The sequence below is a fragment of the Gymnoscopelus braueri genome (assembly GCF_963280865.1).
Source record: "Gymnoscopelus braueri genome assembly, chromosome: 11".
Lineage (NCBI taxonomy): Eukaryota > Metazoa > Chordata > Actinopteri > Myctophiformes > Myctophidae > Gymnoscopelus > Gymnoscopelus braueri.
The window spans coordinates 24,730,088-24,755,157 of record NC_137613.1 but is presented as its reverse complement, the minus strand read 5'-3'; the positions used below and the strand labels follow the sequence as shown (position 1 = coordinate 24,755,157).

Below are 25,070 nucleotides of genomic sequence, written 5' to 3'. Positions count from 1 at the left end.
ACCTCTTATCTCCATAATCTAACTTTTTGTGTATTTTCCCCCCGTAAATTAACGCCTTACTTGATCACTCTACAGCATCACACAAAAGTATCAAAAGTGTGATGCTTCGTGTCGCGGCACGAAGCGACACGTTTTTGAGCTTGTAGATCTGCTACATTTGCTGCTTTTGAATATGAATCCTGAAAAGTAACAGTTTTGGACATGTGAGGTTTCCAACCGACAGTGACGATATGCTTCTCTATTAATGCCTGCCTGTGATATCACACAACACACCCTGAGCCTGCTGCACCTTGGTAAATAATCGTGACCGTTGTGAGCAAGGTTTTTACAGTTTTAGTTTAACTTTTTTTATTTTGTTTTGACTTTTTGTTTTCAATTTCAGTTTAGTTTTGATTAATTTTTAAAACAGGTTTCCCAGTTTTGTTGTTGTTTTTTAAGGCTATTGGTTTTAGTAGTCAGGGGTGAGATTCATTGGAAGATGAACTACCTACAGCAAAGATGCCTCGCATTGTAAAATCAGATGCGTAAAACAGTAAAGCAAGGTTGCAAAGACAGTAAAAGGAGCAGACTAATACCACAGTTAGAAAACCTAAACAGACGTCAATTGTTTTCATGCTTTTTGTTGACTATGGTGGTGGGTAGCATTGGCCTCTGGTGAGAGAAGCTTTTATTTTTCAGGCATGTAATGTTTATTGAAAAAGACCACAACATAAATATCTAAATCATTTGAGTTAGGATGTCAGGAAAATGGTCACGGTTTACCTAAACAATGTGACCGATGTAGACAACAATGACATGCATGTACTATATAGTAACTGGTATGGTCTTTCAGGCTATACAAGTGTGTTAAAGTACTTTGAGGGAAAATAGCCGATCTACGAACTCACAACGCATCGCTACGTGCAGGGGCGGATTAACCCCTCGTGGTGCCCGGTGCTACGACCCGTTTCGGTGCCCACTGGGGACCGGGGCAAGTTGCAATTAGACATTTTTAAATCTTGAAAGCATTCGTGGCCCACCCATCTGACCAATTAACACAGCAGCCCATTTTCAGTTTATTTTAATGATCAATCAATCGATTGTGTTCCTGCTTGGATCAATGGAACTAACACGAAAACTCCTTTTTCAAGGTTTAAAAGAAAACAAATACCATGTCATATTTTTCCATATATATATATATGTTACAGGGAAATTGGCATTCCAGGGAAACTGAAAAAGGAGCACTTGTTTTTACCACCCACCCAGGCAATTCTGTAGAACCAACACTAGAGGGCAATGAATGCATACCACACGCATGCACATGTGTGCATGTGTGCACACATGCACACGCACACACGCACACACACACATGTGTGTCGTCGTGGACACTGGATAGTAACCATAGACTGTAACCCATGAAAAGATCTATTCTCCCCCTATCGGTTCACAACTCGGACGGCGCTGATTCGACTAGCAGACCATCGGCCGGTCGGCGCGGGCACTCGCGCTGCGCCTCCTCGGCCTCAAGCTCTGCTGAGTCGGCGCGCCTCCGTCATGGACAATAACTATTATCACGTGTGTGTGTGAACGCGTGTTCAGCGTTCCCCTAGCGTAGCTTCCTGGTTGCTATGTGCGGGGGAACAACAAAAGCCAGGTCGGCCTCCTGTCTCGAAAAGCCCTGCCTCGCGCCGAAGCCCCGCGCCTAAAAGCGAGCGCTCCCTTTTCAATTTCCCTGGAATGCCAATTTCCCTGTGACAACATTTTTCTTTATTAATGTTATATTATAATTAAAACTTAGTGTTTTGCCAATGATATGGAGATATACAGTACAGTACTTGCAATATCCTCACGGCCCAGAGTTTGGGAATGGCTGCAATACTGTAGGTTGTGGTGGTTTCACCAGGCTACCAGCCGTAAGCTCTCGTCCACACCGCCTTCTTCTTGAACTCTGCACAGGACTTGAGGGCCAGCAGGGCAGCTCTGATTGAGGTGATGGATGTCGCTGACAAACAGCCCTCTGAGCTTTCTGCCATACTGAAGAGCCAGTCTATGAACTGAGACTCACACGCATGAACGGTAGACGTTTTGGCCATCTTGTTAGACTGGCCGCTCCAGGGTTCAGTAGAGAGCAGCCGTGGGAGACTGTGAGACAGTCCCAGCAGACAGAGGGACAGGGAGGTGTCGGCGAGGGCCTCCTCTCCGCAGGCCCTCGTGCCCAGGAGCAGAGGCATGGAGTGGTCCCCCCATGCGGCCACCGCTCCGGCAAACACCTGGAGCAGGAAGTCTGTGGCCTGTGTGGTGTTGCACTCAACGGTCGTGGCACCATAGACGATGTTTCGGATGTGGCCCATCAACCCCAGTAACCACTCCATGCGCTCTGAGACCCCTGTGTTGGGGCTGGTGGCCAGACGGCATTGGTAGAAGGTGTGGAGGAGGAGCCGGCCCACTCGTCGGCTGGGCCAACCGCGGAGCACAGCGGCGATGACATCGTTAAGGCGCAGGAGGGGCACTCTGCCCTGGGAGATGAGGTAGGTCAGAACGAAGCAGCCCTTCTCCATGGTGGTCTCTGTGAGCTGTGTGATCCGGCCCACGTCGTCGTCTGGTAACGCAGACAGACATTTGGCGATTCCTTCACACAGTTCCACATGGCTGTCCAGTATGTGGTCAGGCAGCAGGGTGAAGATCTTCTCTACAGTGGAGCGGAGGATGGCCCAGCAGTGTCTGGGTGGGTCGGGCAGGGCCATGGCTTGTTCCAGGCTCCTGAGGAGGGCCACACAGACTGACTGCCGCTGGCCCCGCAGCTCCTCCTGGAAGTGCTGCACGCCCAGGGTCTCCACGAACACCTGGAGCTTGTCCTCTGCCACGTGTCTCATCCATGTGGCCAGAGTCTCGTACAGGTGGCCCCGCGTCTTGTAGCTAAGGCTGTGGACGAGGGGAGGGGAGAGCCATGAGCCCAGGAAGAGAGATGCACTCTGGGACGTCTGAACTTGGCTCGCCGCCAGCACAGCGCACTGATGCTGCGTGTCCTGTCCGAAATTGAGCCTCATGAGAGGTGAAAGGGTGGCGCTCCAGTTGACTGGTGGGTACTGGAAACTGGCCCCCACTGATGCCAGGGACGCCAGGGCAGTGTTCACCGCCCCTGGTGGGGCAAATTCTGGACCTTTCTTCCCTGCCTCTGCGACATAGTCGATGATAGCTCTCATAACGCTCTTCTCCGAAAGGTAACCGAAGTCCTGAGGAACTGCTGTTTGGCTACGACTGCAGGTCATATGGGCTAAATGCAGATGTCCCATCAGACAGGCACTGTTGGACTGCAGCCCAATGGCTCCTGAGAGCGTTATGATTTGTGTTAAGGACTTGATGACCTCGTTGAGCCTGCCTTGCTCCTGGGTCGACTGCTGTGCTTCGGTCTTCAGCTGCATTATGTAGCTCTCGGATCCCACCAGAGCAACCAGGCCATTGACGGCAGCCAGGCGCTGCATGTTGGGACAACCCTCAGCCAGCAGGATCTTGATCCAAGCGGCCTGTAGACAAGGCTGGAAGTCTTCCGCCTTCCCGTGACCACAGGCAGCCATGCCATGGACCACCAACCCCAGAGCCAGGGAGAAGCCTGCAATCTGCTGGTTGTCCTCGGTCACACTGCGCAGTGTGTTCACAACTCCCTCGGCCTTGGTGGGGTCAAGGAGGCCTCCTCTGAAGGCTGACACGGACACGCACGCCACAGAGTAGGCCAACGTCTCCTGTAGCACGAGTCCCTGTCCACTGCTGTCCTGTAGGCTGGCTAGCAGCTTGTCCAGCGTGAGGGCCACGCGGCCCCTGTGTTCAGCCTGCCCGCTGCTGCACAGGGTCCCCAGTACCAGCCCCAAGCCCAGGACGCAGCCCGCATTGTATTCCAGGCTGGAGTTGAAGGAGCAGGACTCCAGACTATCCAAACAACTCATGAGGAGGTCAGCGTCCTTCTGGGCCGAAACCTGGCTGAGGCGTTCCTGATGCAGACTGGACAGCACCATGCCCATTGCCAGACCTGAGTGGAACTGGACAGCCTTGGAGTTGTCGGCGGTGGGTTTGCCGGGCAGGCCAGCCTGCAGCGTGGCCAGCACCTCTGCCACACTGTCCCTGCGCCAGCTGACCAGCATGGGCACAACCAAGGACAGTGCCAGGGCGGCGCAGGAGCGGGCGATGGGGCTCGCAGTGTTCTCGCCCGAGTAGGAGCGATGTTGGAACCATGCAAAGACTTGTCCTCTGGATTTGTAGCTGCTGCTGATGACACTCAGCAAGGTGTCCAACACCATGGACAACCAGCTGGACGTGGGGACGATCTCCGGTCCCACCCCCAGACTGCCATCTGTTTCCAGCGGGAGGTTGCTCTCGTATTTGGCCAGGACGGCAGCCAGTCCACTCAGGGCCAGGATGGAGTTGCCCTGCACCACTGGACTGTCCTCTGCAGCGGACTTCATGACATCAGTCAACTGGTCTCTGGCCCAAAGCCAAGCACAGTGGTGTTTGTACTGCAGATCCTCAGGGCTCTCCTTGCCTTCTTGCTTCCGCTGCATTTCAAGCTCGCCACGTCGACCTTGTAGGACGGCATGAAAAGCTCTGTCCATGAAGCCTCGCCAGGCCTGGGGCAGCAGGAGAACACCATGCCACTCTGACGGCTGAATGTTCACTTCATGTATGAGGGCGGCCAGTGTCTGCTGGTAGCTGCGGCTGCGGCTGAGGAGGAAGCGCGGGATTGGCCTGCCGTCCCGGTCGGTCTGCACGGGCAGCTCGTAGGTGAGAAGGAGTCCGGTTGCAAGTCCGGGCTTGAGTCCAGGTTGTTTGCTCTTCTCGTACATCTTCAGCAGGAACGCCGGGATTCCTGCCACCGTTTTCCCCTGGTCAGAACGCAGGTTTGCCCCTCTCAGGGCCGCGTGGTACACCCCACGAGGCATCTGTTCCATCTCCTGCCTCACCAGTGATGTTAGGAATACCTCCAAAGCTGGTAGGACAGGGGATGAGGTGAGGGTCAGGAGCTTCACGTACGATGAACCGGGGACAGACAGGTCCTCCTCTTTGTCTTCCTTCTGCTTATCCTCCTCCTCCTTGTCTTCAGGAAGCTTTGCCACCGGCCTGGCCGGCTCCGGGAGATGCAACACTGTGTGTGAAACATCAGGGCACGCTGACAGTGCTCTGTAGCCACAGCTAGCCACCTCACACTTTTTGCTTAGGGCGTAGCTCCAGAGAAGGCTGACCACCTCCTCTCTCAGTTTCTTGTACTCCTCGCTCTTAGCGGTTAGCTGGGGCACCAGGGCCAGGAGCTCGGCTACAGCCTTAACAACCAGGGGCCTCGAATCACAGCTCAGCTTGGGCCCCAGGGCCCTCCATGTGGAGACAACGTCCACTACCTCTGCCCGGCAGAGCTGCTGCAGTCCTTGTAGGGCCAGGGCAGCGGGGCTGGCGAGGTCAGGTTTGTTGCACTGGTTCAGAGTGTGCGTTATGGCCGCCAGCATGTCCGCTCCATGCTGGTATGGCCTCTCAGTGCAGATATCCCTGATACAGGCAGCCCTGGCCAGGATGTGTTCCCACTGCGTGTCCCTCCCCACCACCACGCTCCACTTCTCCTGCTGGGCCAACAGCACACGCTGAAGCTCCGGGTACACGCGGTCATGTTTGACCCACAGTGCGGTCATGAGGCGCATCGTCAAGGCCCTCAGCTTGGCGTCGGTAGCCAGCATCTGGAGAATGCGCAGCACCTGGGGGACACACCGCTTGTGGGTGCCAAAGTTTGGCAGGGAGGAGAGCACAGCATGGGACACGGCCGGGTCGCTTTCCCTACCCAGTCTGAACAACAGAACGGGCAGGAGAGATGGTACCTGGGAGGGGTCCGCCAGCGCTATGGCCTGGGCTGTGTCAAGGGCCAGCTTACAGACACCTGCCTGGCCGCTGATGATGAGATGGGCCACGATGAGGCTGAGGGCCTTCGGGGGCCGCTGGCTGGAGGACAGGGCCGAGGTGACTGACAGGAGCCACTCGCTGGCTGCGGATGCATCATCCACCACCCTCCGCAACACGTGTATGGCCACCTGTACCTGGTTGTACCACGGACTGAGAGGGGAGAGGAGCCCCACACCGACCTGAGTGTTCTGGTGTGTGGGCTTCTGGGCACTGCGGAGCAGGCTGTGGACCAGGGTTTGGTTGCGGCTGTGGGTCCGGGGGTCCGCCAGGGGCTCCGTGAGGGTGGAGCAGGCCTGTAGCTGTAGGAGGGGGAGCACCAGGATGGGGGCGGCCCAGAGACACTGCTCTGCCTCCTCGGGGACCAGACTTAGTGCCAGTGCGAGCAGGCCGGTCTGCTGAGGTGCTGACGCCTCCAGTAAGAGAAGAGACAATCCCGTCAGCAGCTCCTCCGCCGGCACGTCCTCTTTGCAGCTGGGTAGGAGTTGCTGCAGCAGGCGGACCAGGGGGCTGCAGTCGCTGTTCAACTTCAGGCTGATCTGACACGCACAAAGCAGCTGCAGGGCCAGGCGGGCTCGTTCTCCCCGCCAGCTCTCGCCACGTGCCCTCACCACGAAGGGCAGCAGCGTCTGCAGGTAGCCATGAAGCTCCACCACTGCCTCCACACTGTCCACCTGCATGTATGGAACCATCTGGTAGAGGCAGCGCAGCAGGCGCTCTGAAACCTGCGAGAGGCTCTTTCCACCTGCGTACCCGCTGCCCGGCCAGGCAGGCAGTAGCACCCTGAGGAGGCCGTGGCGGAGGAGGGCATGCTGGGCTTGCTGCTGAGGCTGGCAGTACACATAGCGTAGGAAGGGTGCCAGCATGTCCACGTAAGCTGGCTCGTCCCTCTCCACAGCTTGTCGGATGTAGTCGTCGATTTCCTGCAGCAGGCTGGGCCAGCAGTCCGCCCGGTTGTCCAGCGCCGTGATGTACGGATGGGGACTGGCTCTGATGGAGTACGGGCAGGTGGAGGGGGCTCCGGTGTCTCTCTGCCGCTCCGCCTGCATCTGCAGCAGCCTGCCGATGACCCCGATCAGCCCCTGGACGTTCCCGGCCGAGGGCAGGAGGTTGAGGATGCTGCTGAGGATGTGCTGGAGGTCGGCGTGGCCTTGTTCCACCAGCACAACCAGGGCATTGCAGCAGAGGGATCGCACCGGAGCACACTCACTGCAGCACTGCTCCCACAGAGCCTCCACGGCTGCACCCTGAGAGGAGATCCTTTCATTTTGACCCTTTTCTTTTAGTACGGCGGCCACGAGGCTTCTCACAGCCTGGGCTTGTATGATGGCGTTGGGGAAGTCGATACGTGCCTTCAGACTCTCATTCATCCTTTCTTGGTTTCTTTTCCGACTCAAACCCAGAAGACTATCGACGCCAAGCGAAAAAGGGAAAAGTGTGTCCCAGGAGGTGTGGTCAGTCTATGACGATGTTCATCTATGACATATCTGTGTTGTATGTACTCCATATTTGGGAGATATAAGGGAGATTCCCCTTCCCAGAAACTCCATATATAGAGATAACCGTCACGTCCAGGACTGACGTCATAGTCCCATATTTGGGCATAACCGACATAGGCCGCTCCATATATGGAGATGTCTGACACTATCTGACATCACCATCACGGAGGTTATGGGTTCATATCCACCGTGGTGCAGCCGGCTTGACTAAATTGGGAAGAAAAATGTCAGCGTCAGTACAGAACGTAGCTGTCACACATCAACTTAAGGTCTCCGTCGTGCTGAGAGATGCATGCATCAGGATATATGGATAATCTGAACTCAAAGTATTTGGAGGAGAGATAGTTGTGGCCTACCTGAGGTGTTTCTCACCCTTTTAATAGCAAGGGCCCCCAGTTTGATATGCATGGATTAGCCATTTAATAACCTTTTTTTTTATCATTTATCTTTGGGACCACAATCTACACTGTAAAATCCTCAGTGTTCATTTAACTCTCAGAGTTACAGACCCGTAAGCGTCCATTTGGATCCAACCCCCTCAAGGACCCCATGGCCCCAGACCCCATGTTGAGAACCACTGTTTTATATATAACGTTTTAAATTAACTACGTTCCCTGGAGCGCACGTTTAAAACTATCATCACTAGAATTATTTACATTCCTTTGCATAATACACATTTCATGCTCGTGCGTTCAAGAGATGTTTTGTGGTCGAGGCACAGAGTGTTGCATAGCATCACATGCCGAAGGTGCGATTAGCGTTTAACGGATGATGGAGGAATGTGTGAATGTTAATGAACCCTATAGACAGCCGTTTGGAATAGGGTAGTTCACCGCCAGTGGTGTAAAGTAACATTTACTCAAGTACTGTACTTGAGTACAATTTTGAGGTGTTTTTACTTTACTGGATTATTTCCAATCTTCTATACGTTTACTTCTACTCCACTACACCTCACAGACAAACATTGTACTTGTACTCCACTACAATTATTTGAAATCTTGAGTTACTAGTTACGTTGTAGATTTAGAAAACATACATTAACCACTTCGGCCCTAAATATACTGGCAAATGGCAAATATACTGGCTATATGAAAATAGCCAATCTACAAGCTCACAACGCGTCACAATGCGACGCGTCGTGAGCTTGTAGATCTGCTATTTTCAAAATGAAATGGGACACTCTGTGTAATGAGTAAACGTTTTGATGCCAATACTTTTGTACTTTTACTCGAGTAAATTTTGAATACCAAACTTTTACTTGTATTTCTACATTGTGGAATTGATACTTTTACTTAAGTAAAACATCTCAGTACTTCTACCACTGTTCACTGCCAAAATGACTTTTTTCCCCTATAATTTATCCACGCCATGAAGCCTTCAATTCATGGAGATTCTTTTTTTTGTTTTTGTCGCATTCCTGATTGAATATGCCAATATTTTAGCTTAACAAGAACAAAACTGTATTTAAAACATTTGCTTATAACTTCCACAGTACAGTATAGTCCTCCTTGGAAAGTTTATACATAATTTTTCAGGATAGTTTTGACTTCAATTCATCAAAAAATGTAATATTGGATCAGGAATGTGACAAACATAAAATAATCTACATGTATGCAAGGCTTCATGGGGTGGTCGTACAAATAACTGTGATTAACAATATCATTTAGTTTTTTGCATTGAGCATTGGAACCATTATGAATCAAAATTGCGTTTGTTTGCCTTTTAGACTTTATAAACAAAAATTGCACGGAGCAGATATGACAAATAAAAAAATAAGAAAATAAATGAGTGACAATGACCGATAACAATATAACCAAACCAAGACAAAACAGGCCATGCATTTAAACATTTTATACACAAAATGTTCAAAAATAGCATAAATAGTCGCATTCATTCAACAGACACATTTATAAAGACGGATGTAAACGATTCCGACGACGATCTCAGATAATTGCGATTATGTAATCGTTAAAAATCAAGCTAGAGAGAGAGATCGAGAGGCACGTTTCATCTCAGGAGCCATAGCTTGATCTGTGTGTCTTTTCACAGGGAGGTGGGGTGTGGGTTTGGTTGGGGGCGTCTCTCTCTCTCACACGCCGGGGGGCCCGGTGGGGAGGGGGGGGGGGCACAGTTCTGGTTGCTGTGGTGACGGCTGCCTGCCTGCCGCAGCGCTTGTTGCCTCTGCAGAGTCAGACTTCACCAAGCCAGCCAGCTGTGTGTGTGTGTGTGTGTGTGTGTGTGTGTGTGTGTGTGTGTGTGTGTGTGTGTGTGTGTGTGTGTGTGTGTGTGTGTGTGTGTGTGTGTGTGTGTGTGTGTGTGTGTGTGTGTGTGTGTGTGTGTGTGTGTGTGTGTGTGTGTGTGTGTTCACCCACAAAATTACTTTGTTTCTTATAGGAGGCCATGGCAAAACTACCTATTTTCTCTCTAAGCCAAGGCCACTCTAAGGCACAACACTGTCTAGCCAGTTCAGTGGCCTTGCGGTTAGTGTGTCCACCCTGAGATTGGGAGGTCGGGGTTTGACCCCCGGCCGAGTCATACCAATGATTCTAGAAATGGGACCCAATTCCTCCCTGCTTGGCACTCAGGGGTGTAGACTTGTATATCAAGCTGCCACAGAAACAGGAGATAGCCTCCTGCCCTGTGGGCCTCATGGCTCAACTACACTGTCTCTCTGCTTTCTATGTATGTGTTTTACCTTGCTTATTGTAAATCGCTCTGGATAAGAGTGTCTGCTAAATGCCTACATTGTAAATTGTACTGTTTCTCAATGTCGGGTCAGGGGGAACACCAAGGGGTCAAAATGGACCCTTTTTGATCTGTTACTCTGGGAGTGTTCAAATGGAACCAAATGGACCCGTACGGGTCCATTTGGTTCCATTTGAACACTCCCACGTACAGTTAAATAAACACAGAGGATGTCCCAGTGTAGATTGGGGTCCCGGAGAGAAACAATCATAGCAGATGAGGGTCCGTGGCCCTCGCACATTTCAAACTGAGGGTCCTTGAAATGCAAAGGGCTGAGAATCCCTCATGTACCTGTTGATTTGGCAGCAACAGGACATTGTTGCAGCAGCAGCAGTAAAGGAAACAGCTGTTGCAGCTGCTTGTTTGCAGTGATTTTAAATGTATTTATTCCTGCTCTCACTTCCCACTCTTACCAAAGCAGCCAATCTGCTGACATTTACCTTCTTGTGTGTTTTGTGGCCTGTTTTATTAGTGGTGTACAATTCCTCTTAACAAGGCCCCCTGCTCCTCTGCTGCTGCTGGCCAACCTATTCAGTCTCTCATCTGCACTGCATTGTACTGCACTGCACTGCTCGCTCTCTCTCTCTCTCTCTCTCTCTCTCTCTCTCTCTCTCTCTCTCTCTCTCTCTCTCTCTCTCTCTCTCTCTCTCTCTCTCTCTCTCTCTCTGTCTTTGTCTCTCTCTCTCTCTCTCTCACTAATTTAGCTCTGTGTGTGTGTGTGTGTGTGTGTGTGTGTGTGTGTGTGTGTGTGTGTGTGTGTGTGTGTGTGTGTGTGTGTGTGTGTGTGTGTGTGTGTGTGTGTGTGTGTGTGTGTGTACTTACTATACTTGTGAAGGCTACATGTCCCCACAAGTATATATAAGAGAATTTGAGAACAGAATTTGCCTCACTTGTTCACAGTTTTCCCTTTCCCTGTAAATAATGCAGCCCATTAATTCTAGCCCATTGGCTTCCATTCTCAGTAAGCCTGTAGAGAGGGGGGGGGGGGGTTGTACCTGTGCTCACTTTGCCCCCAGAGACACTGCATGACATATCACACCTAGTTAACACAGCACTGGACATGCAAACCAGAGAGAGAGAGAGAGAGAGAGAGAGACCACTTTGAGAACCAATAAACTTAGTAATGTCTTTACTCAAGTACTGTACTTGAGTACACAATTCCGAGGTACATCTATTCACAGTACATTTCTAGTTCTTAATACTTTATACTTCTTATACTCCACTCCCAACTATTGTTGTACTTTTTTTTTCTCCACTTATTTGACAGATTTAGTCACTAGTTACCACTTCTTCAGCCCTATTTTATGCTTCGGATATTTGAAAATAGCTGTTCTACAAGCTCACAAGGTGCCGCAATGCTATGCATTGTACTCTTACTTTGGCACATGTCACACATTTTGAATACAGGACTTTTACTTGTAACAGAGTCATTTCTTTATTGTGGTATTTCTACTTTTTACTTAAGTAAAACGTCTGAGTACTTCTCCCACTACTGTGTACGGCACTCCATTCTAGCTTGCATGTCCTCCTATAAGTCCCCTCCTGGGAGATGCAAAGACGCTTGCTTAAGGGCCCCGGAGAGACAGGGCTGTCGAGATGCCACGTTCTGTCCACTCTGGGCCACTTCATCATCGTTCCAAGGGTCGTGAATCAGTGCCCATTATTTATTTAAAAGTTAGAAAATTGTTTTGTCAATCGGTGGTGGTGATGCCATCATAGGGTCGGGTAGCATTCGAGAATGATTGCCTGTTTTATTTTTTTGTATATTTAAAATGGTACGACTTGACGCGTGTTAATAATTTATTTTTGAAAGATGATGGTGATGATTCTGCTCTCCCGATGTCACACGAACAGCAATCCATTCTGGAGAGCTCCCTGCAGGGTGTGTGGATTCTCTATGGTCAGCTCTGGGACCCAGAGCTGGATTCAGGGCGCTCAGGTGGCGCAGTGGTAAAGTCCCTGCCCACCACCACGGAGGTTGTGGGTTCGAATCCACCGTGGTGCATCTGACTTTGTCGAGTATCTACACGATCACAATTGGTTCGGGGGAGGGAAGCCTGGAAGGGGGAGGGTTATATTGGTCTTTGCTCGTACTCCTAGGGGCTGAGGCGGCACATGTCAGCGGGGAGTGTTGGGCGGTAGGAGTAGGATGAAGGCCCTACGTCCTCCTGGTGGGGGCGTAGGGCGTAGGACCTCACTGGTAAGTGAGTCAGTAGGATACAACCGCAGTGACAACACAGACATTGGCATAACAACTAAATTGGGGGAGAAAATTGGGCTAAAAAATGATTGGCTTCTCTACATTAAAGAAGAAAAGAAAAAACAAACAAACTCTGTGTTCATTAATAACATGCTGTCTTTGCACTTTTTGGTAAAGCTGAGTCTCTTGTTTTTGGTTTGAGATACAAGCTTTAGCGATGACTTTTAAGGTTATGTTGAATGATGAATCAGGCTCTGTAAAGTATATTTAGGTTGTACTTTAGAGAGAAACGTGGATGGTAGAAATAATGGTCAACAGAGTCTCGGGTTAGGCAGAATGTTTACAGTCGCTAGAACCTGTAGGTCACTGGTTCTAAAACTTTTTCATGTCAAGGACCCCCAAATAAATATGCATTTGGCTGCGGACCCCCATCTGGAAATATTTTGTGCCAGAGAGTCCCATTAAAAAGTATATATATATATATGTTTTTAATAGCTGATGTTTCAAATGCTATATTAACTAATTTTGCCGAGGGCCCCTTGGAACCCCCTCAAAAACCCCTGGGGGTCCCCAGACCCCACTTTGAGAACCACTGCTCTAGGTAACTAGATAGGGATACAAATGTTAGTTTTCACCTTAATGTTTAATTTGATGTCCGATCTTCAAGCTACAATTTGATAGCCGATCTACAAGCTCACTTCTCTAAGCTAAGTTCTCCTTAGAATCGGGATGCTAGGGTTCAAGTTGTTTCATGTAAAACAATTATCCTATCACACAAATATTTTGCGTCCCCCCTGTAGTAACTCCGAGGACCCCCTGGGGGTCCTGGACCCCCTATTGAAGACCCCTGCCCTAGATTGTAACAATTTTTTCTTACTCGGTCTGGATGGGAGACACACAATCTTATATTCAAATTGCCTTGTGGATGGAGTTGGACGTTTGGCATCACAAACGTAACATCCGGGGATACGATTGGCCAATAAATGTCACAACAAAATGTCACAAAAGAATATGTCACAAACTCAGGTCAGGTAGAAACACAATCTTATATTCAAATTGCCTCGTGTGTAGACGGTGGACGTCACAAATGCAACATCCAGATTCGATTGGAAAAACCAATGTCACAAGAAATGTCACACAACCAGTGGCGGAAAAAGTACTCCGATATTTTACTGAAGTAAAAGTATCAATAATGCAATATAGAAATACTCCATTACAAGTAAAAGTCCGGAATTAAAAATGTACTTGAGTAAAAGTACAAACGTATTGGTATCAAAATGTACTTAAAGTACCAAAAGTAACAGTACTAAAATGTTTGAAAATAGCAGATATACAAGCTCACAACGCGTCGCGATACGACGCGTTGTGAGCTTGTAGATCGGCTATTTTCAAATAGCCTAGGTATAAAATAGGGCTTAAGTGGTTAATGTATGTTTTATAATATAATAATAGATAATTGCAAAGTAACTAGTAACTAAAGCTTTCAAATAATTGTAGTGGAGTAAAAGTACAATATTTGCCTCTGAGATGTAGTGGAGTAGAAGTAAAAGTACTGAAAATTGGAAATACTCCAGTAAAGTAAAAAAATACCTCAAAATTATACTTATGTACAGTACTTGAGTACATGTACTTAGTTACTTTACACCACTGACTGCACACAACAAAGAAAGACACAAAGCGACCTGAAGATCTTGATGTGAAGGCCTCGTAGCCGTCACATCTTCATACACTTCATATAAGCGTATAGTTAGCTATACGCTTATATGAAGTGTATGTGTCTCTTTATAAACTTTTGCATGTATGTTTCTAAGCAACATGTTTTATGATTTGTGGGTTATTTGCAATTCAAATAAACTAGCCAACAGGCTTTTATCCTGTGTAACACCTTGTTGTGACGGATGGACTGTGTCTGCACGCAACCGGAGGCTTGTCTGAAATGAATTATGTCGCCATTAACAATTTTTATCCCACTCATCCTTACGACAAAAAAAACAACAACACACGTAACATCCATCTTTTCCGCACGCTCATAACAACTGAGATAACATGCTCATAGCATGGCTAATTTCATGCAGTCTGATTTGCATTAATTAAAAAGTGTTGTGTTTTCAACACAGTTGCCAGGTTCCTCCAGTGGAGTGTTTGCCTTTCACCACAGTCTTAAGGCTCATTAATACACCCTTTAATACGACAAATAAATACATCCGTTTTAAACGATGTAACTGTCACTGCTAACACAGTTCCAGCCGTCCTTTACGTTGGCATGGACGTTAAGCAATACATCCACTAGAGGGCAGTTCAGAGTCGAAAGTTTTCTGACGACAAACATGGCGACGGTCGAAGAGGCCGTAATAGAGTTGCTATCCCCCCTGGTTCAAAGAGGGTTTTTTTTACATTGAAAATCCCATAGGGGAATCCTTAGATTGCGTCATATAAGAACTGAGTCACATAACTGACAAAATGGCCAGTCTAATTTGTTTATTTTTGGAACGCAGTCCCTATATGATGCAATCTACGATTTCCCTATGGGAATTTCAACAGAAAAAATACTTCATCAGGACTTCGGTACTCTATATGGACCTGCTATAGCGGCCTTCCAAATTTTAACAGAGGGCTACTCAGAAAAACAAGATATTTTAGTGAATATAATAATACAGAGCTGTGCCTATACTCTTATATGGCTGTGCTAATGGTTCTCAAAGTGAGGTCCGGGGCCCCTCAGGTGTCCCTGGGCTGGTTTGGGTGTGCCCTAGCTAAATGATTGGTAACTCTCAGAGTTATGGGGGTCTGTGGCCTAATGCATAGTGAACTGGGGGTCCTTGAAATGAAAAAGGTTTTAGAATGACTGCTTTGGTTAGTTGCTTAATGAAGGTTTGTTTGGGTGGTGATGCACTGTGCAGTGTGCACCAAACCAGCACCGATTTATGGCAAATGTTTACATCATGGGTGGTGATGCGCGTGCGTACTTGCGCGTGCTTCTGCGTGTGTGTGGTCGGTCTTGAATTCCTTCTTGTCACTTTGGACAAAAAAAGAAATTAATCCTCTCATTTTAGAGCCAGTAAACGTAGTCAACCTATAATTTGCACATCTCCTAGCAACAAGACTTTGAAGAAACTAAATATAACTACAGTACATGGTAACGTGTCACATTAGGCTCAGACCTGCTGGCTATGATAGCTCTGTGTGTGTGTGTGTGTGTGTGTGTGTGTGTGTGTGTGTGTGTGTGTGTGTGTGTGTGTGTGTGTGTGTGTGTGTGTGTGTGTGTGTGTGTGTGTGTGTGTGTGTGTGTGTGTGTGTGTGTGTGTGTGTGTGTGTGTGTGTGTGTGTGTGTGTGTGTGTTTGTTTGTTTGTTTGTGCGTGTACATGTGTGTGCTTGTATAATTATACTTGTATTAAATACTATCTATATAGGTTATTAAATGGATGCATTATGCATATGCAAATGTGCATATATATATATATATATATATATATATATATAAATGTGTTCATATGAATGATGTTATATCTGGTTATTGCGGGACAGTGCAGGTTTTTCTTTAAATATAAATGTTGAGGAGCCAATAATTTTTGACCCCCTTTTCCTCCCCAATTTAGTAGTTATGCCAATTAATTCCTCACACACATTTCTGTGTTGTCACTGCTATTGTATCCTACTGACTCACATGCCAGTGAGGAGCCCCCACCGAGAGGACGTAGGGCCTTCGTCCTACTCCTCCCGCCCAACACTCCCCGCTGACAGGTGCCATCCCAGCCCGTAGGAATACATGCAGTGACAAATATAACCCTCCCCGCCCGGCTTACCTCTCCTGAACGCGGGACAATTGTGTTCGCATAGACGCCCGTCAAAGCCGGATGCACCACGGTGGATTTGAACCCACAACCTCCCTAGTGGTGGGCAGGGGCCATTATACCACCGGACTCGACGGTGTGTTTTTTTTGTACTTTTTTTTACCTCCCATACATGCACGTATATTTAAAAAAAACGCCCGCTCCCGCAATAAGGTTTGCGTGGGGTCCTGTGGTGAGAACCATGGGATCATTCAGAATCTCAATGCTCTAGTCCTCAGTGTAAATTTGAACATTCAAAGAGATTTTGGGGGGAAAAAGGAATTGGGCCAAAGAGAGAATCCTGGCTGAACTGAAGAATATAGGGTTTATGTGGTTAACCCATTAAAACCGGGAAAGCATCATTTTAGATCTTAGCGTTTGCTATTCAAAAATAGCAGATCTTGAAAGTGTAATTTAGATAATATTTTTACACATATTGTCTCTTCTGTGGGTCCCTGGCACAACAAATTTTCAGATGGGGGTCCGCGGGCCAAATACATATCATTTTGGGGGGTCCTTTACATGAAAAGGTTTGAGATCTACTGATTTCCGATCTACAAGCTCAGAGCGCGTCGATCGGCTATTTTTGGCGAATGTTCCCCCCAGAATTTGGATGCTGGGTTCAACTGGTTAAGGGAAGCAGACATGAACCTCCGCTCTACGCTCTACCTTCCTTCCTACCTCTCTTCTCTCACCCCCCCGCCCCCCCTCTTTGTACATTCAGCTCCTCTGTGTGTGCCTGCCATCCTGTGCCCCCCCCCCCTGTCCCCCCATCATCGTCATCATCATAATCGTCAACAGATTAACACACCTTCTGCGCTGAACACACACCTGCTCCTTTCAGCGGGCTGTCACGTCACGCGCTGCCTCCGTATAGCGCTGAGCTGACTGCTCCTGTTTTATCAACAGAAAGCATACCGTAGGAGAGAGGCTGTGTGTGTGTGTGTGTGTGTGTGTGTGTGTGTGTGTGTGTGTGTGTGTGTGTGTGTGTGTGTGTGTGTGTGTGTGTGTGTGTGTGTGTGTGTGTGTGTGTGTGTGTGTGTGTGTGTGTGTGTGTGTGTGTGTGTGTGTGTGTGTGTGTGTGTGTGTGTGTGTGTGGGGGTGTGTGTGTGGGGGTGTGTGTGTGTGTGTGTGTGTGGGGGTGTGTGTGTGTGTGTGTGTGTGTCAGGCTCTGGAGAAGAGAGGTTTGTGTTCTAACCAGGGCTGGGGTGGAAAAAGTACATTTCTTTTACGCAAGTAAAAGTATCAATACTGCAATGTAGCAACGCTCTGTTACAGGTAGAAGTCTGCTAATCAACATTTACGTGTTAAGTATTGGCATCAAAATATACTTAAAGCACCAAAAGTAAATGTACCGGTACTCATTATGCAGAATGTCCCGTTTCACAAGTTATCATTATGTCAAAAAATTATAAAGGATCTTTTGAAAAATTTCAAAAGATCTTTATACATTTAAAAACGTCTGAAATGGGACATTCTGCATAATGACTTTTACTTTTGGTACTTTAAGTATATTTTGATGCCAATACTTTTGTACTTTCACTCAAGTAAATTTGAATACCAGACTTTTACTTGTAACAGAGTATTTCTATATTGTGGTATCGATACGTCTACTTAAGTAAAATATGTGAGTACTTCTTCCATCACTGTGTGTGAACGGGTGACTGTGGAATACATTGTGAAAGCGCTGGGGAGAAAGGCGGCTACAGTATATAAATGCAGTCCATTTATCCTCCCCCTGGGGACCAGAAGAGAGAGATAGACAGAGAGAGATGGGGAACAGTCACTTTGGCGGTCGATTTCTCTTGAGACCCCCGGATCTCCCTTTGATGGTTTTTAGAAGAGGGGGGGTTATCCAACGGGAGAGAGAGACAATGCAGCTCCTCCGTATAGACCAGTGGTTCTCAAACTTTTTCGTGTCAAGAACCCCCGATTGATGTGAAAAAGTTATTCAAAAATTATATATTATATATATATTTTTCAAAATATTTCAAAAATAGCAGATGTACAAAGCTCGCAGCACGGCATAAAGTGACCGTGACGCGCTGTGAGCTTGTAGATCTGCTATTTTTTTAATAGCCAACAAATACTCCCCCACCATGCCTCCATCCAGGCATCCGCCCACCTTCCCTGTCGTTCATGGCATGCAGACGTACTTGATTTTGATTATAACATCTTTAACAATTAAACATGTACACAACAAAAAAAAGAGAGAGAGAAAACGAAAAGAATAGGCCTCCATTATCAAAAGGGCAAAACACAATAAAGCCAAAAGACTTCCTTCGGTCCTTTTACATATACTGTACAGTATAAACGTGTGAATTATGTAATGAGGATTGAATGTGAGTGAGTGTGAGTATGATTGTTCGAGTCTCTGTGGGAAAACGCGTGGGTGTGCCGTCCATGCGTGGGGGCGGGGTGAGATACATAGGGAATAATAAACGGCAATGCAAAGTCCAAACCCGTGAAACATCATCTTTGTAAAAAAGGAAGAAGCTAAAACAGTAATCATGTCCAACTTCTATTCAGCCAGCTCTTAACCCATTAAGACCCTAATAGTTTTCTATGTTGCTATAATATCAGTGGTTCTCAAACTTTTTCATATCAAGGAACCACCCTAAAATTATATGTATTTGGCCGCGGACCCCCATCTCAAAATATTTAATTCCAGGGACCCCCCAGAACAAAGATTTTAGTTACAAATGTTCGCTTTAAAAAATATATATTCAAAGATTTGCACACATTTTCAGGATTTTTCAAAAATAGCCAAAGTATAAAATAAAGTTTAAAGAGGTTAAAATCTAAAATGACAGATGCTTTCCCGGTCTTAATGGGTTAAAGGACCACTTTTCATCTTCTTCATATGATTGGTCCTCGCTAATGCTCATTATAAGATGATGGCACCATTTCTGTCAATTCAGTCTCAGAGGAGAAACCTGCCAACGGGTGACATCATCAAGACTGCGTTTTCTTTTTTTTAAATGCAAGAACAATGCTTGTATTTGTCTCAAGGAAGAGAAAGGCTGTAGTTTCTATTAGCTTGGAATCCCCGCCAATGATGTCATTGGTAGGCCAGGTTTCTGAACTGTCCACAGCCCACCAATGAGACGCAGAGGGAGTAGCATTATTAAGGACCAATTATATGAAGATAAGGTTGAAAATGGGTGAAGTGCTCCTTTAAAGGTATGGTAAGTGATTTTCTTTGGTTAAAAAAAAGTGTTAAATAGCTCTATATTCTGGTACTACTCATTTAGTGTTTGTTCAGGAGTCTCCCTGTCTCTCCAGCTCTTTATTAAACAGAAAATGCATTTTCAGGTCAGGATACCAATTTTATCCAATCGGGATAGAGAATTCAGACAGGATACAGGATAAACAAGTACAATTGGAAGTGATGACACCAAGAAATGAGCAGAACTGGAACACAATACAAAATTAAGCTGATAAATGGGTACTCTCTCCTGATTGGCTGAAATGTTGTCACCTACCTGAACATTTATTTTCTGTTTATTAAAGAGCTGGAGAGATGGGGAGACCCCTGTTTACTGAACAAACACTCTTATGATTACTGTCAGAATATAGTACTTTAACCGTTTATTTTTGTTTTAACCAAAAAATATCACTTACCCTACCTTTTGAAGGTAACAAAAGAGCATATAGACTTAAGGTCTGCAGGTAACCCAAATTAAGCCCCTCCCCCTCTCTCTCTCTCTCTCTCTCTCTCTCCAGACGTGCAGGTGAACGGGAAGCCATGTGACTGTGACGTCATCGCCGACTGTAAAGTGGGCGAGCCGGTGACCCTGGAGGTGAAGCTGACCAACCGGAGCAAGAGCGCGGTGGGCCCCTTCGCCCTGACCGTGGTGCCCTACCAGGACTACCAGAACGGCGTCCAGAACTACGACCTGCAAGACGCCGTCACCTTCATCGGCTCCAACACCTTTCACATCGACACGGTCAGTTACGCAATCGCCTAATCGCAATCATTTGAGATGATCACAATTATCTGAGCTTTTAGATTGGCTATTTCCGCTATTTTTAAAAGTATTTTCAAAGTATGAAATTAATTATGTCAGTCATTTATCTATATAAGTTTCAGTATTTTTCATACCGTATCTGCCTGTGCAATTTTTGTTTACAAAGCCAGCATAGAAAAATAAATATATATACAGAAATGTATCATGTGGGGACCCCCCTGGGGGTCCCAGCCCACAGGTTGAGAACCACTGGGATAAAAGATTGAAAAAGACACGTGAAGTGTCACGTGTACAGTAATAGCACAGTGGGATATGTTTTTATTATCTATATGTTCCAATATGTTCCAATGTATGCCAATAACACAATTAAATCGTGAATCACAATTCATTGTATGACAATTAATCGCCATGAAAAATGTCATGATTATGACAGCCCTAGTGGTCAGTGCAGATCATGCTGGTCACACTGCCTCGTTAGTAGCAATGGAGATTGAGAATCAATTCTATCACAACTTCGATTACGATGGTTATTGAGAATCGGAAATCAATAAGGTTTTGGTTTATCAATTCTCTCATCGATTCTAGCGGGACGTTACGTCATGTCTGGAGAGACGTCATTGAAATCAAATCACTGGCACAAACATAATGTCGCTCTAATAAAGCTTTTGTCGTGTCTGTTGAATTGTCTGTGTCCACCACTGTTCCTAAACGTAGCTGTTTTGTCTTTTGTTCCTGGTTGCAGGTCAGCCCCAAAGCAGACTGGGGGTGCGTCGGAGCGCTGCTCTTCCTCAACACCGGAGACTTCTACCTGAACATCAAGTTTCAGGACGACAGCGTGGGACGAGAGCTTCCCCTGGCCTGGTTCGCACTGCCCAGCGTGCACATCAAGACCATGGACACGCCCTTACAGGCCGGGGCCTAGAGGGGGGGCATGGAGAAAGGATTCAGGCTGGGGACATAGAAGAGGGGGAGGGGGATCTGTACATATCCTAGTCCAGTGGTTCTCAAACGTTTTCATTTCTCAAAGACCCCCATTACTCTGAGAGCGTACAAAATGGAGGCAAATGGACCCTTAGGGCAGTGGTTCTCAAACTTTTTCCAAGTCAAGGACCCCCTGAAAAGGTTTTGTGAGAGGGACCTATAAGAGAAGATTCATGTAAAAAAAAAAAATTAAAAACACTTTGAGAACCACTGCCTTACGGGTTCATTTGGTTCCATTTTGTACACACTCAAGAGTTACAGATCTGTAAGGGTCCATTTGGAACCCGCTCAAGGAACCCCTGAGGTCCCTGGACCCCACTTTTGAAAACCACTGCCCCTAGCCTTATCGATTGAGTCAACATGTAAATATTGCTTTGATCGCTTCGTTTAAATATTTATGTAACTTGGAACGTTAAAGGGCAGCTTCAATGAAATGTACTACGACGGGATTCTCAAGATGTGGACATCTGACTGGACGCTTCCCGATACATTCAGTGTCACTGCCAGCCTATTTAAAAACTATTTTAAAAAGATGAATTTTGATGAGTTTTACATAGGCTGGTTTTTCTAGCGCCTGGAGCGACCTTTCCCGACCTTTTCTGCATCAGGGTCCACTTGAAAATCTCGAAAAAGCACCCGTCTGACCACTCAAATGAGCACTTCATCCATTTCCAACCATATCTTCATATAATTGGTCCTCACTAATGCTCATTATAAGATACTGCTACTCACTCTGTGTCTATGGGTGGGCATGTGGACAGTTCAGAAACCTGCATTCCAATGACATCATCAAGATTATAGAAACTACAGCCCTTTCTTTTCCTGGAAAGTTATAGCATGATGAAAGCCATTGTTCTTGTCAAAAAAAAAGAGAAGAAAAAAATATTTGAGTTTGAAAATGAGCAAACCTGCCTACCGATGAATGATGTCACCGGTAGGCAGGTTTCTGAACTGTCCACAGCCCTCCTCCTCTGAGACACAGAGTGAGTAGAGGACCAATTATTATAAAGAAATGTCAAAAATGGACAAAGTGCTGTCCTTTCACACGGCATCCATTCAGCGTGTTCTCAGAGCATGTCGATTTTAACGATCTGTATTCAAATGAAATCAGATATTGATATGAATCATGAGTCATCAAAATGTCCATACACCGACAAATGTGTCCGTGGCAAAGACTTAGATTTTCTTATGTACACACCCATTATAATGTTCTTATTTTGATAAGACCCAATTACTGAATGTCAAGTCTACAGGTTTTCTTCAGAATATGTATGACACTGATTTATTATGACACTATGGCACATTAGGAGTCCACTAGCACTAGTGGTTATCAAACATTTTATTTGCATAACTCATGGTTATGGGGGTCCCGTAGGGTCCATTTGGTTTAATTTGAACACTCTCAGAGTTACAGACATGTTATGGTCATGCAGGGCTAGCTCTGGTTGGAATAAAGGAACCAGCGTATACTGTAGTCCTATATCCATCAGTATGACGGTGACCACACATCTGGTGGCACTGAACACATTGGGAAATGTCTTACGTCCTCACAAAATGACAATAGGATAAAACAGTGGTTCTCAACCTTTTCAGGCTGTGACCCCCCCAAAATAATCACATTTGAACTGGGGACCCCCCCACCCTGACAAGAACTTGGAATTGTAGGAGTTGAGGCATTACATTTAGTTCAACTCGATTCCATAGATAAATGTTGTGAAAATAGCTGAACTATAAGCTCACAACGCCTCGCATTGCGAGGCGTTGTGAGCTTGTAGATTGGCTATTTTCAAAACAATTTAGCCAATGCTTCATCAGTTTTTACAATAGAGTTTGTTGATTACTTTTGATGCAATATCGTATTTTCTCTTTTTTTCAGGTATTAAAAAGGTCTTTAAAGTCCTTAAATTGTGACTTCACTTTAATCTGGGGACCCCCCAAAAATCATGTGGGGACCCCCTAGGGGTCCCAACCCACAGGTTGAGAACCACTGGGATAAAAGATTGAAAAAGACACGTGAGGTGTCACGTGTACAGTAATAGCACAGTGGGATATGTAATCTTGTCACTTGAATAAATGTTTTGTCACAGGTCGATCAGCTTCTGTATTATGTATGAGCCTTTTTTTTGATCATTTCCATCATCTTTTTTTTCCTTCTTTTTTTTCTGTTACAGTGACCTTTTCTCAGCCGGTCCCCTCAATTAAATTCTCAGATAATGAAAACCAGATACTGAATAATGATGTATGAATTATCCTGGAGTGGGAGATAACCATCAGAACAGGGTTTTAACACGGATATAGTAAAGCGGGGGCTAATCCCAGTCATACGGTCCTTGAGAATTGACGCATCCATTAAAAGCCTGATTCGGGCGAGCTGAAAAGCAGCCCATCTACAAGCTGAACTTGTAGATCGGCAATTTCCCGGCAGGGAACACCGTCGTGCGACAGAGTATAAATTAGGCTCAAAAGGTAGTTCACCCCAAAATTACTCACCCCATCAGGCCCACCGACAGGATTCTTGGGTGGGGGGACAAGATTTTCAAAATCTCCCCCCCCCCCCTCCGATTGGGCCCCCCTCGATGCACGTGTGCGATAAAAAAAAAAAATGCATTCTTATTTCTGCCCTCAAAATATTAAATCGTGGTGTCACGGATTTCACGTTGGCCACGTGAAAGAATGTCAGTTCTTTTCAAAACTCACCAGTGGTGGGAAAAGTACTCACATGTTTTCAAAGACCTTTCATTTGATGTATGGTACGTCTATATTGGACATTTACTTGGCTGCACACAGGCAGTGCACGGTTTCATAGTAAGCTCCACTTGCGAAGACGTGCCTCCTTCCGTTGCGTTCTCAAAGCCCTATGGGGCAAGTGAAACGTATCAGTTTTACTGAGCAGATGTCTGCCCTCAGAGGAACAGCATTGAACATCTTGCAGAGGGACATCCTGACATACTGCTGTGATCGAGCCTTGAACCTGTGACCTCCGGCTCACTAGGCAGTCACTTTATCCATTCAGCCATAGCTGTCTCCTTGTAATTTGAGGTTCTGTATCGTTTTGTTGTCAAGGATCCCACAAATTGACATGTATTTTGGCAATGTGAAAAGATGTCAGGGCTCCCTATGAAAAAGATTTATATTTCAAACGTGAAAAGAATATATATATATATACATATATATACATATATACATACATACATACATACATACATACATACATACATATACATACATACATACACATACATACATACACACACATACATACATACATATACATACATACATATACATATATATATATATATATATATATATATATATATATATATATATATATATATATATATATATATATATTCCAAATGTGTTAAAATTTCACAAAATGTCAGGGTTAAGAATCAAACTCATAACCTTCTGTTGCTCAGGCAGGCTCTTAGTCCAGTGGACCACTATGACATGCCTAGAATTGAAGGCCAGATAGATAATGACAGAAAAGCCAAAGGCTTGTTTCCATTGGGGTTCATTAACATTCAAACGACAAGCAACAGCACAACAAACCATAGACAAAATAATATTCTGTAAAGATCATTTTTTTATTTTCTTTTTTTTTTTGTATTGTTGTGTGTCGTTCCTCAATCAGGAATGAAGACCTTGTTACAGCAAGGCAGCTGGTAGCATAGTGGGTTCACTCACTGCCAACATTGCCAACATATTCCAGAGATTGTGGGTTCAAACCCCACTGACTCTTTACCCCGAAACCTTCCTTTAAAGACGGAGTTCCAGAAGAACTAGCCTAAAGCCTCCCGGAAAGCAGTAGGGATTGGCCGGTACCAATGGCGCAGCGGACTAGTCAGAGGCTAGTGGCAGGACACCTTGTACATTGTACTTGGTTCAAACCTCGTGTCAGGTACTGAAAAATAACCCATCGATGCGCGA

General features: G+C 46.1%; 2 protein-coding genes across 2 annotated transcripts in view; one reads left to right on the top strand and one right to left on the bottom strand.

The window, feature by feature from the left end:
- trappc9 (trafficking protein particle complex subunit 9) overlaps positions 1–23,227 on the top strand; it is a 339,982-nt gene extending 316,755 nt beyond the window's left edge. Inside the window, exons 23-24 of the mRNA XM_080441558.1 lie at positions 19,912–20,135; positions 20,899–23,227. Of these exons, the coding sequence (XP_080297684.1) occupies positions 19,912–20,135; positions 20,899–21,078 (404 nt within the window). The 3' untranslated portion in view covers positions 21,079–23,227. The remainder of the gene's footprint in view (positions 1–19,911; positions 20,136–20,898) is intronic.
- Positions 1,884–7,280, bottom strand: LOC308094740 (focadhesin-like; the record flags this gene model as incomplete). Its single annotated transcript, XM_080441554.1, has 1 exon — positions 1,884–7,280. One exon carries the CDS (start codon positions 7,278–7,280, stop codon positions 1,884–1,886), a length of 5,397 nt encoding a protein of 1,798 aa, XP_080297680.1.
- Positions 23,228–25,070: the final 1,843 nt, after the last annotated feature.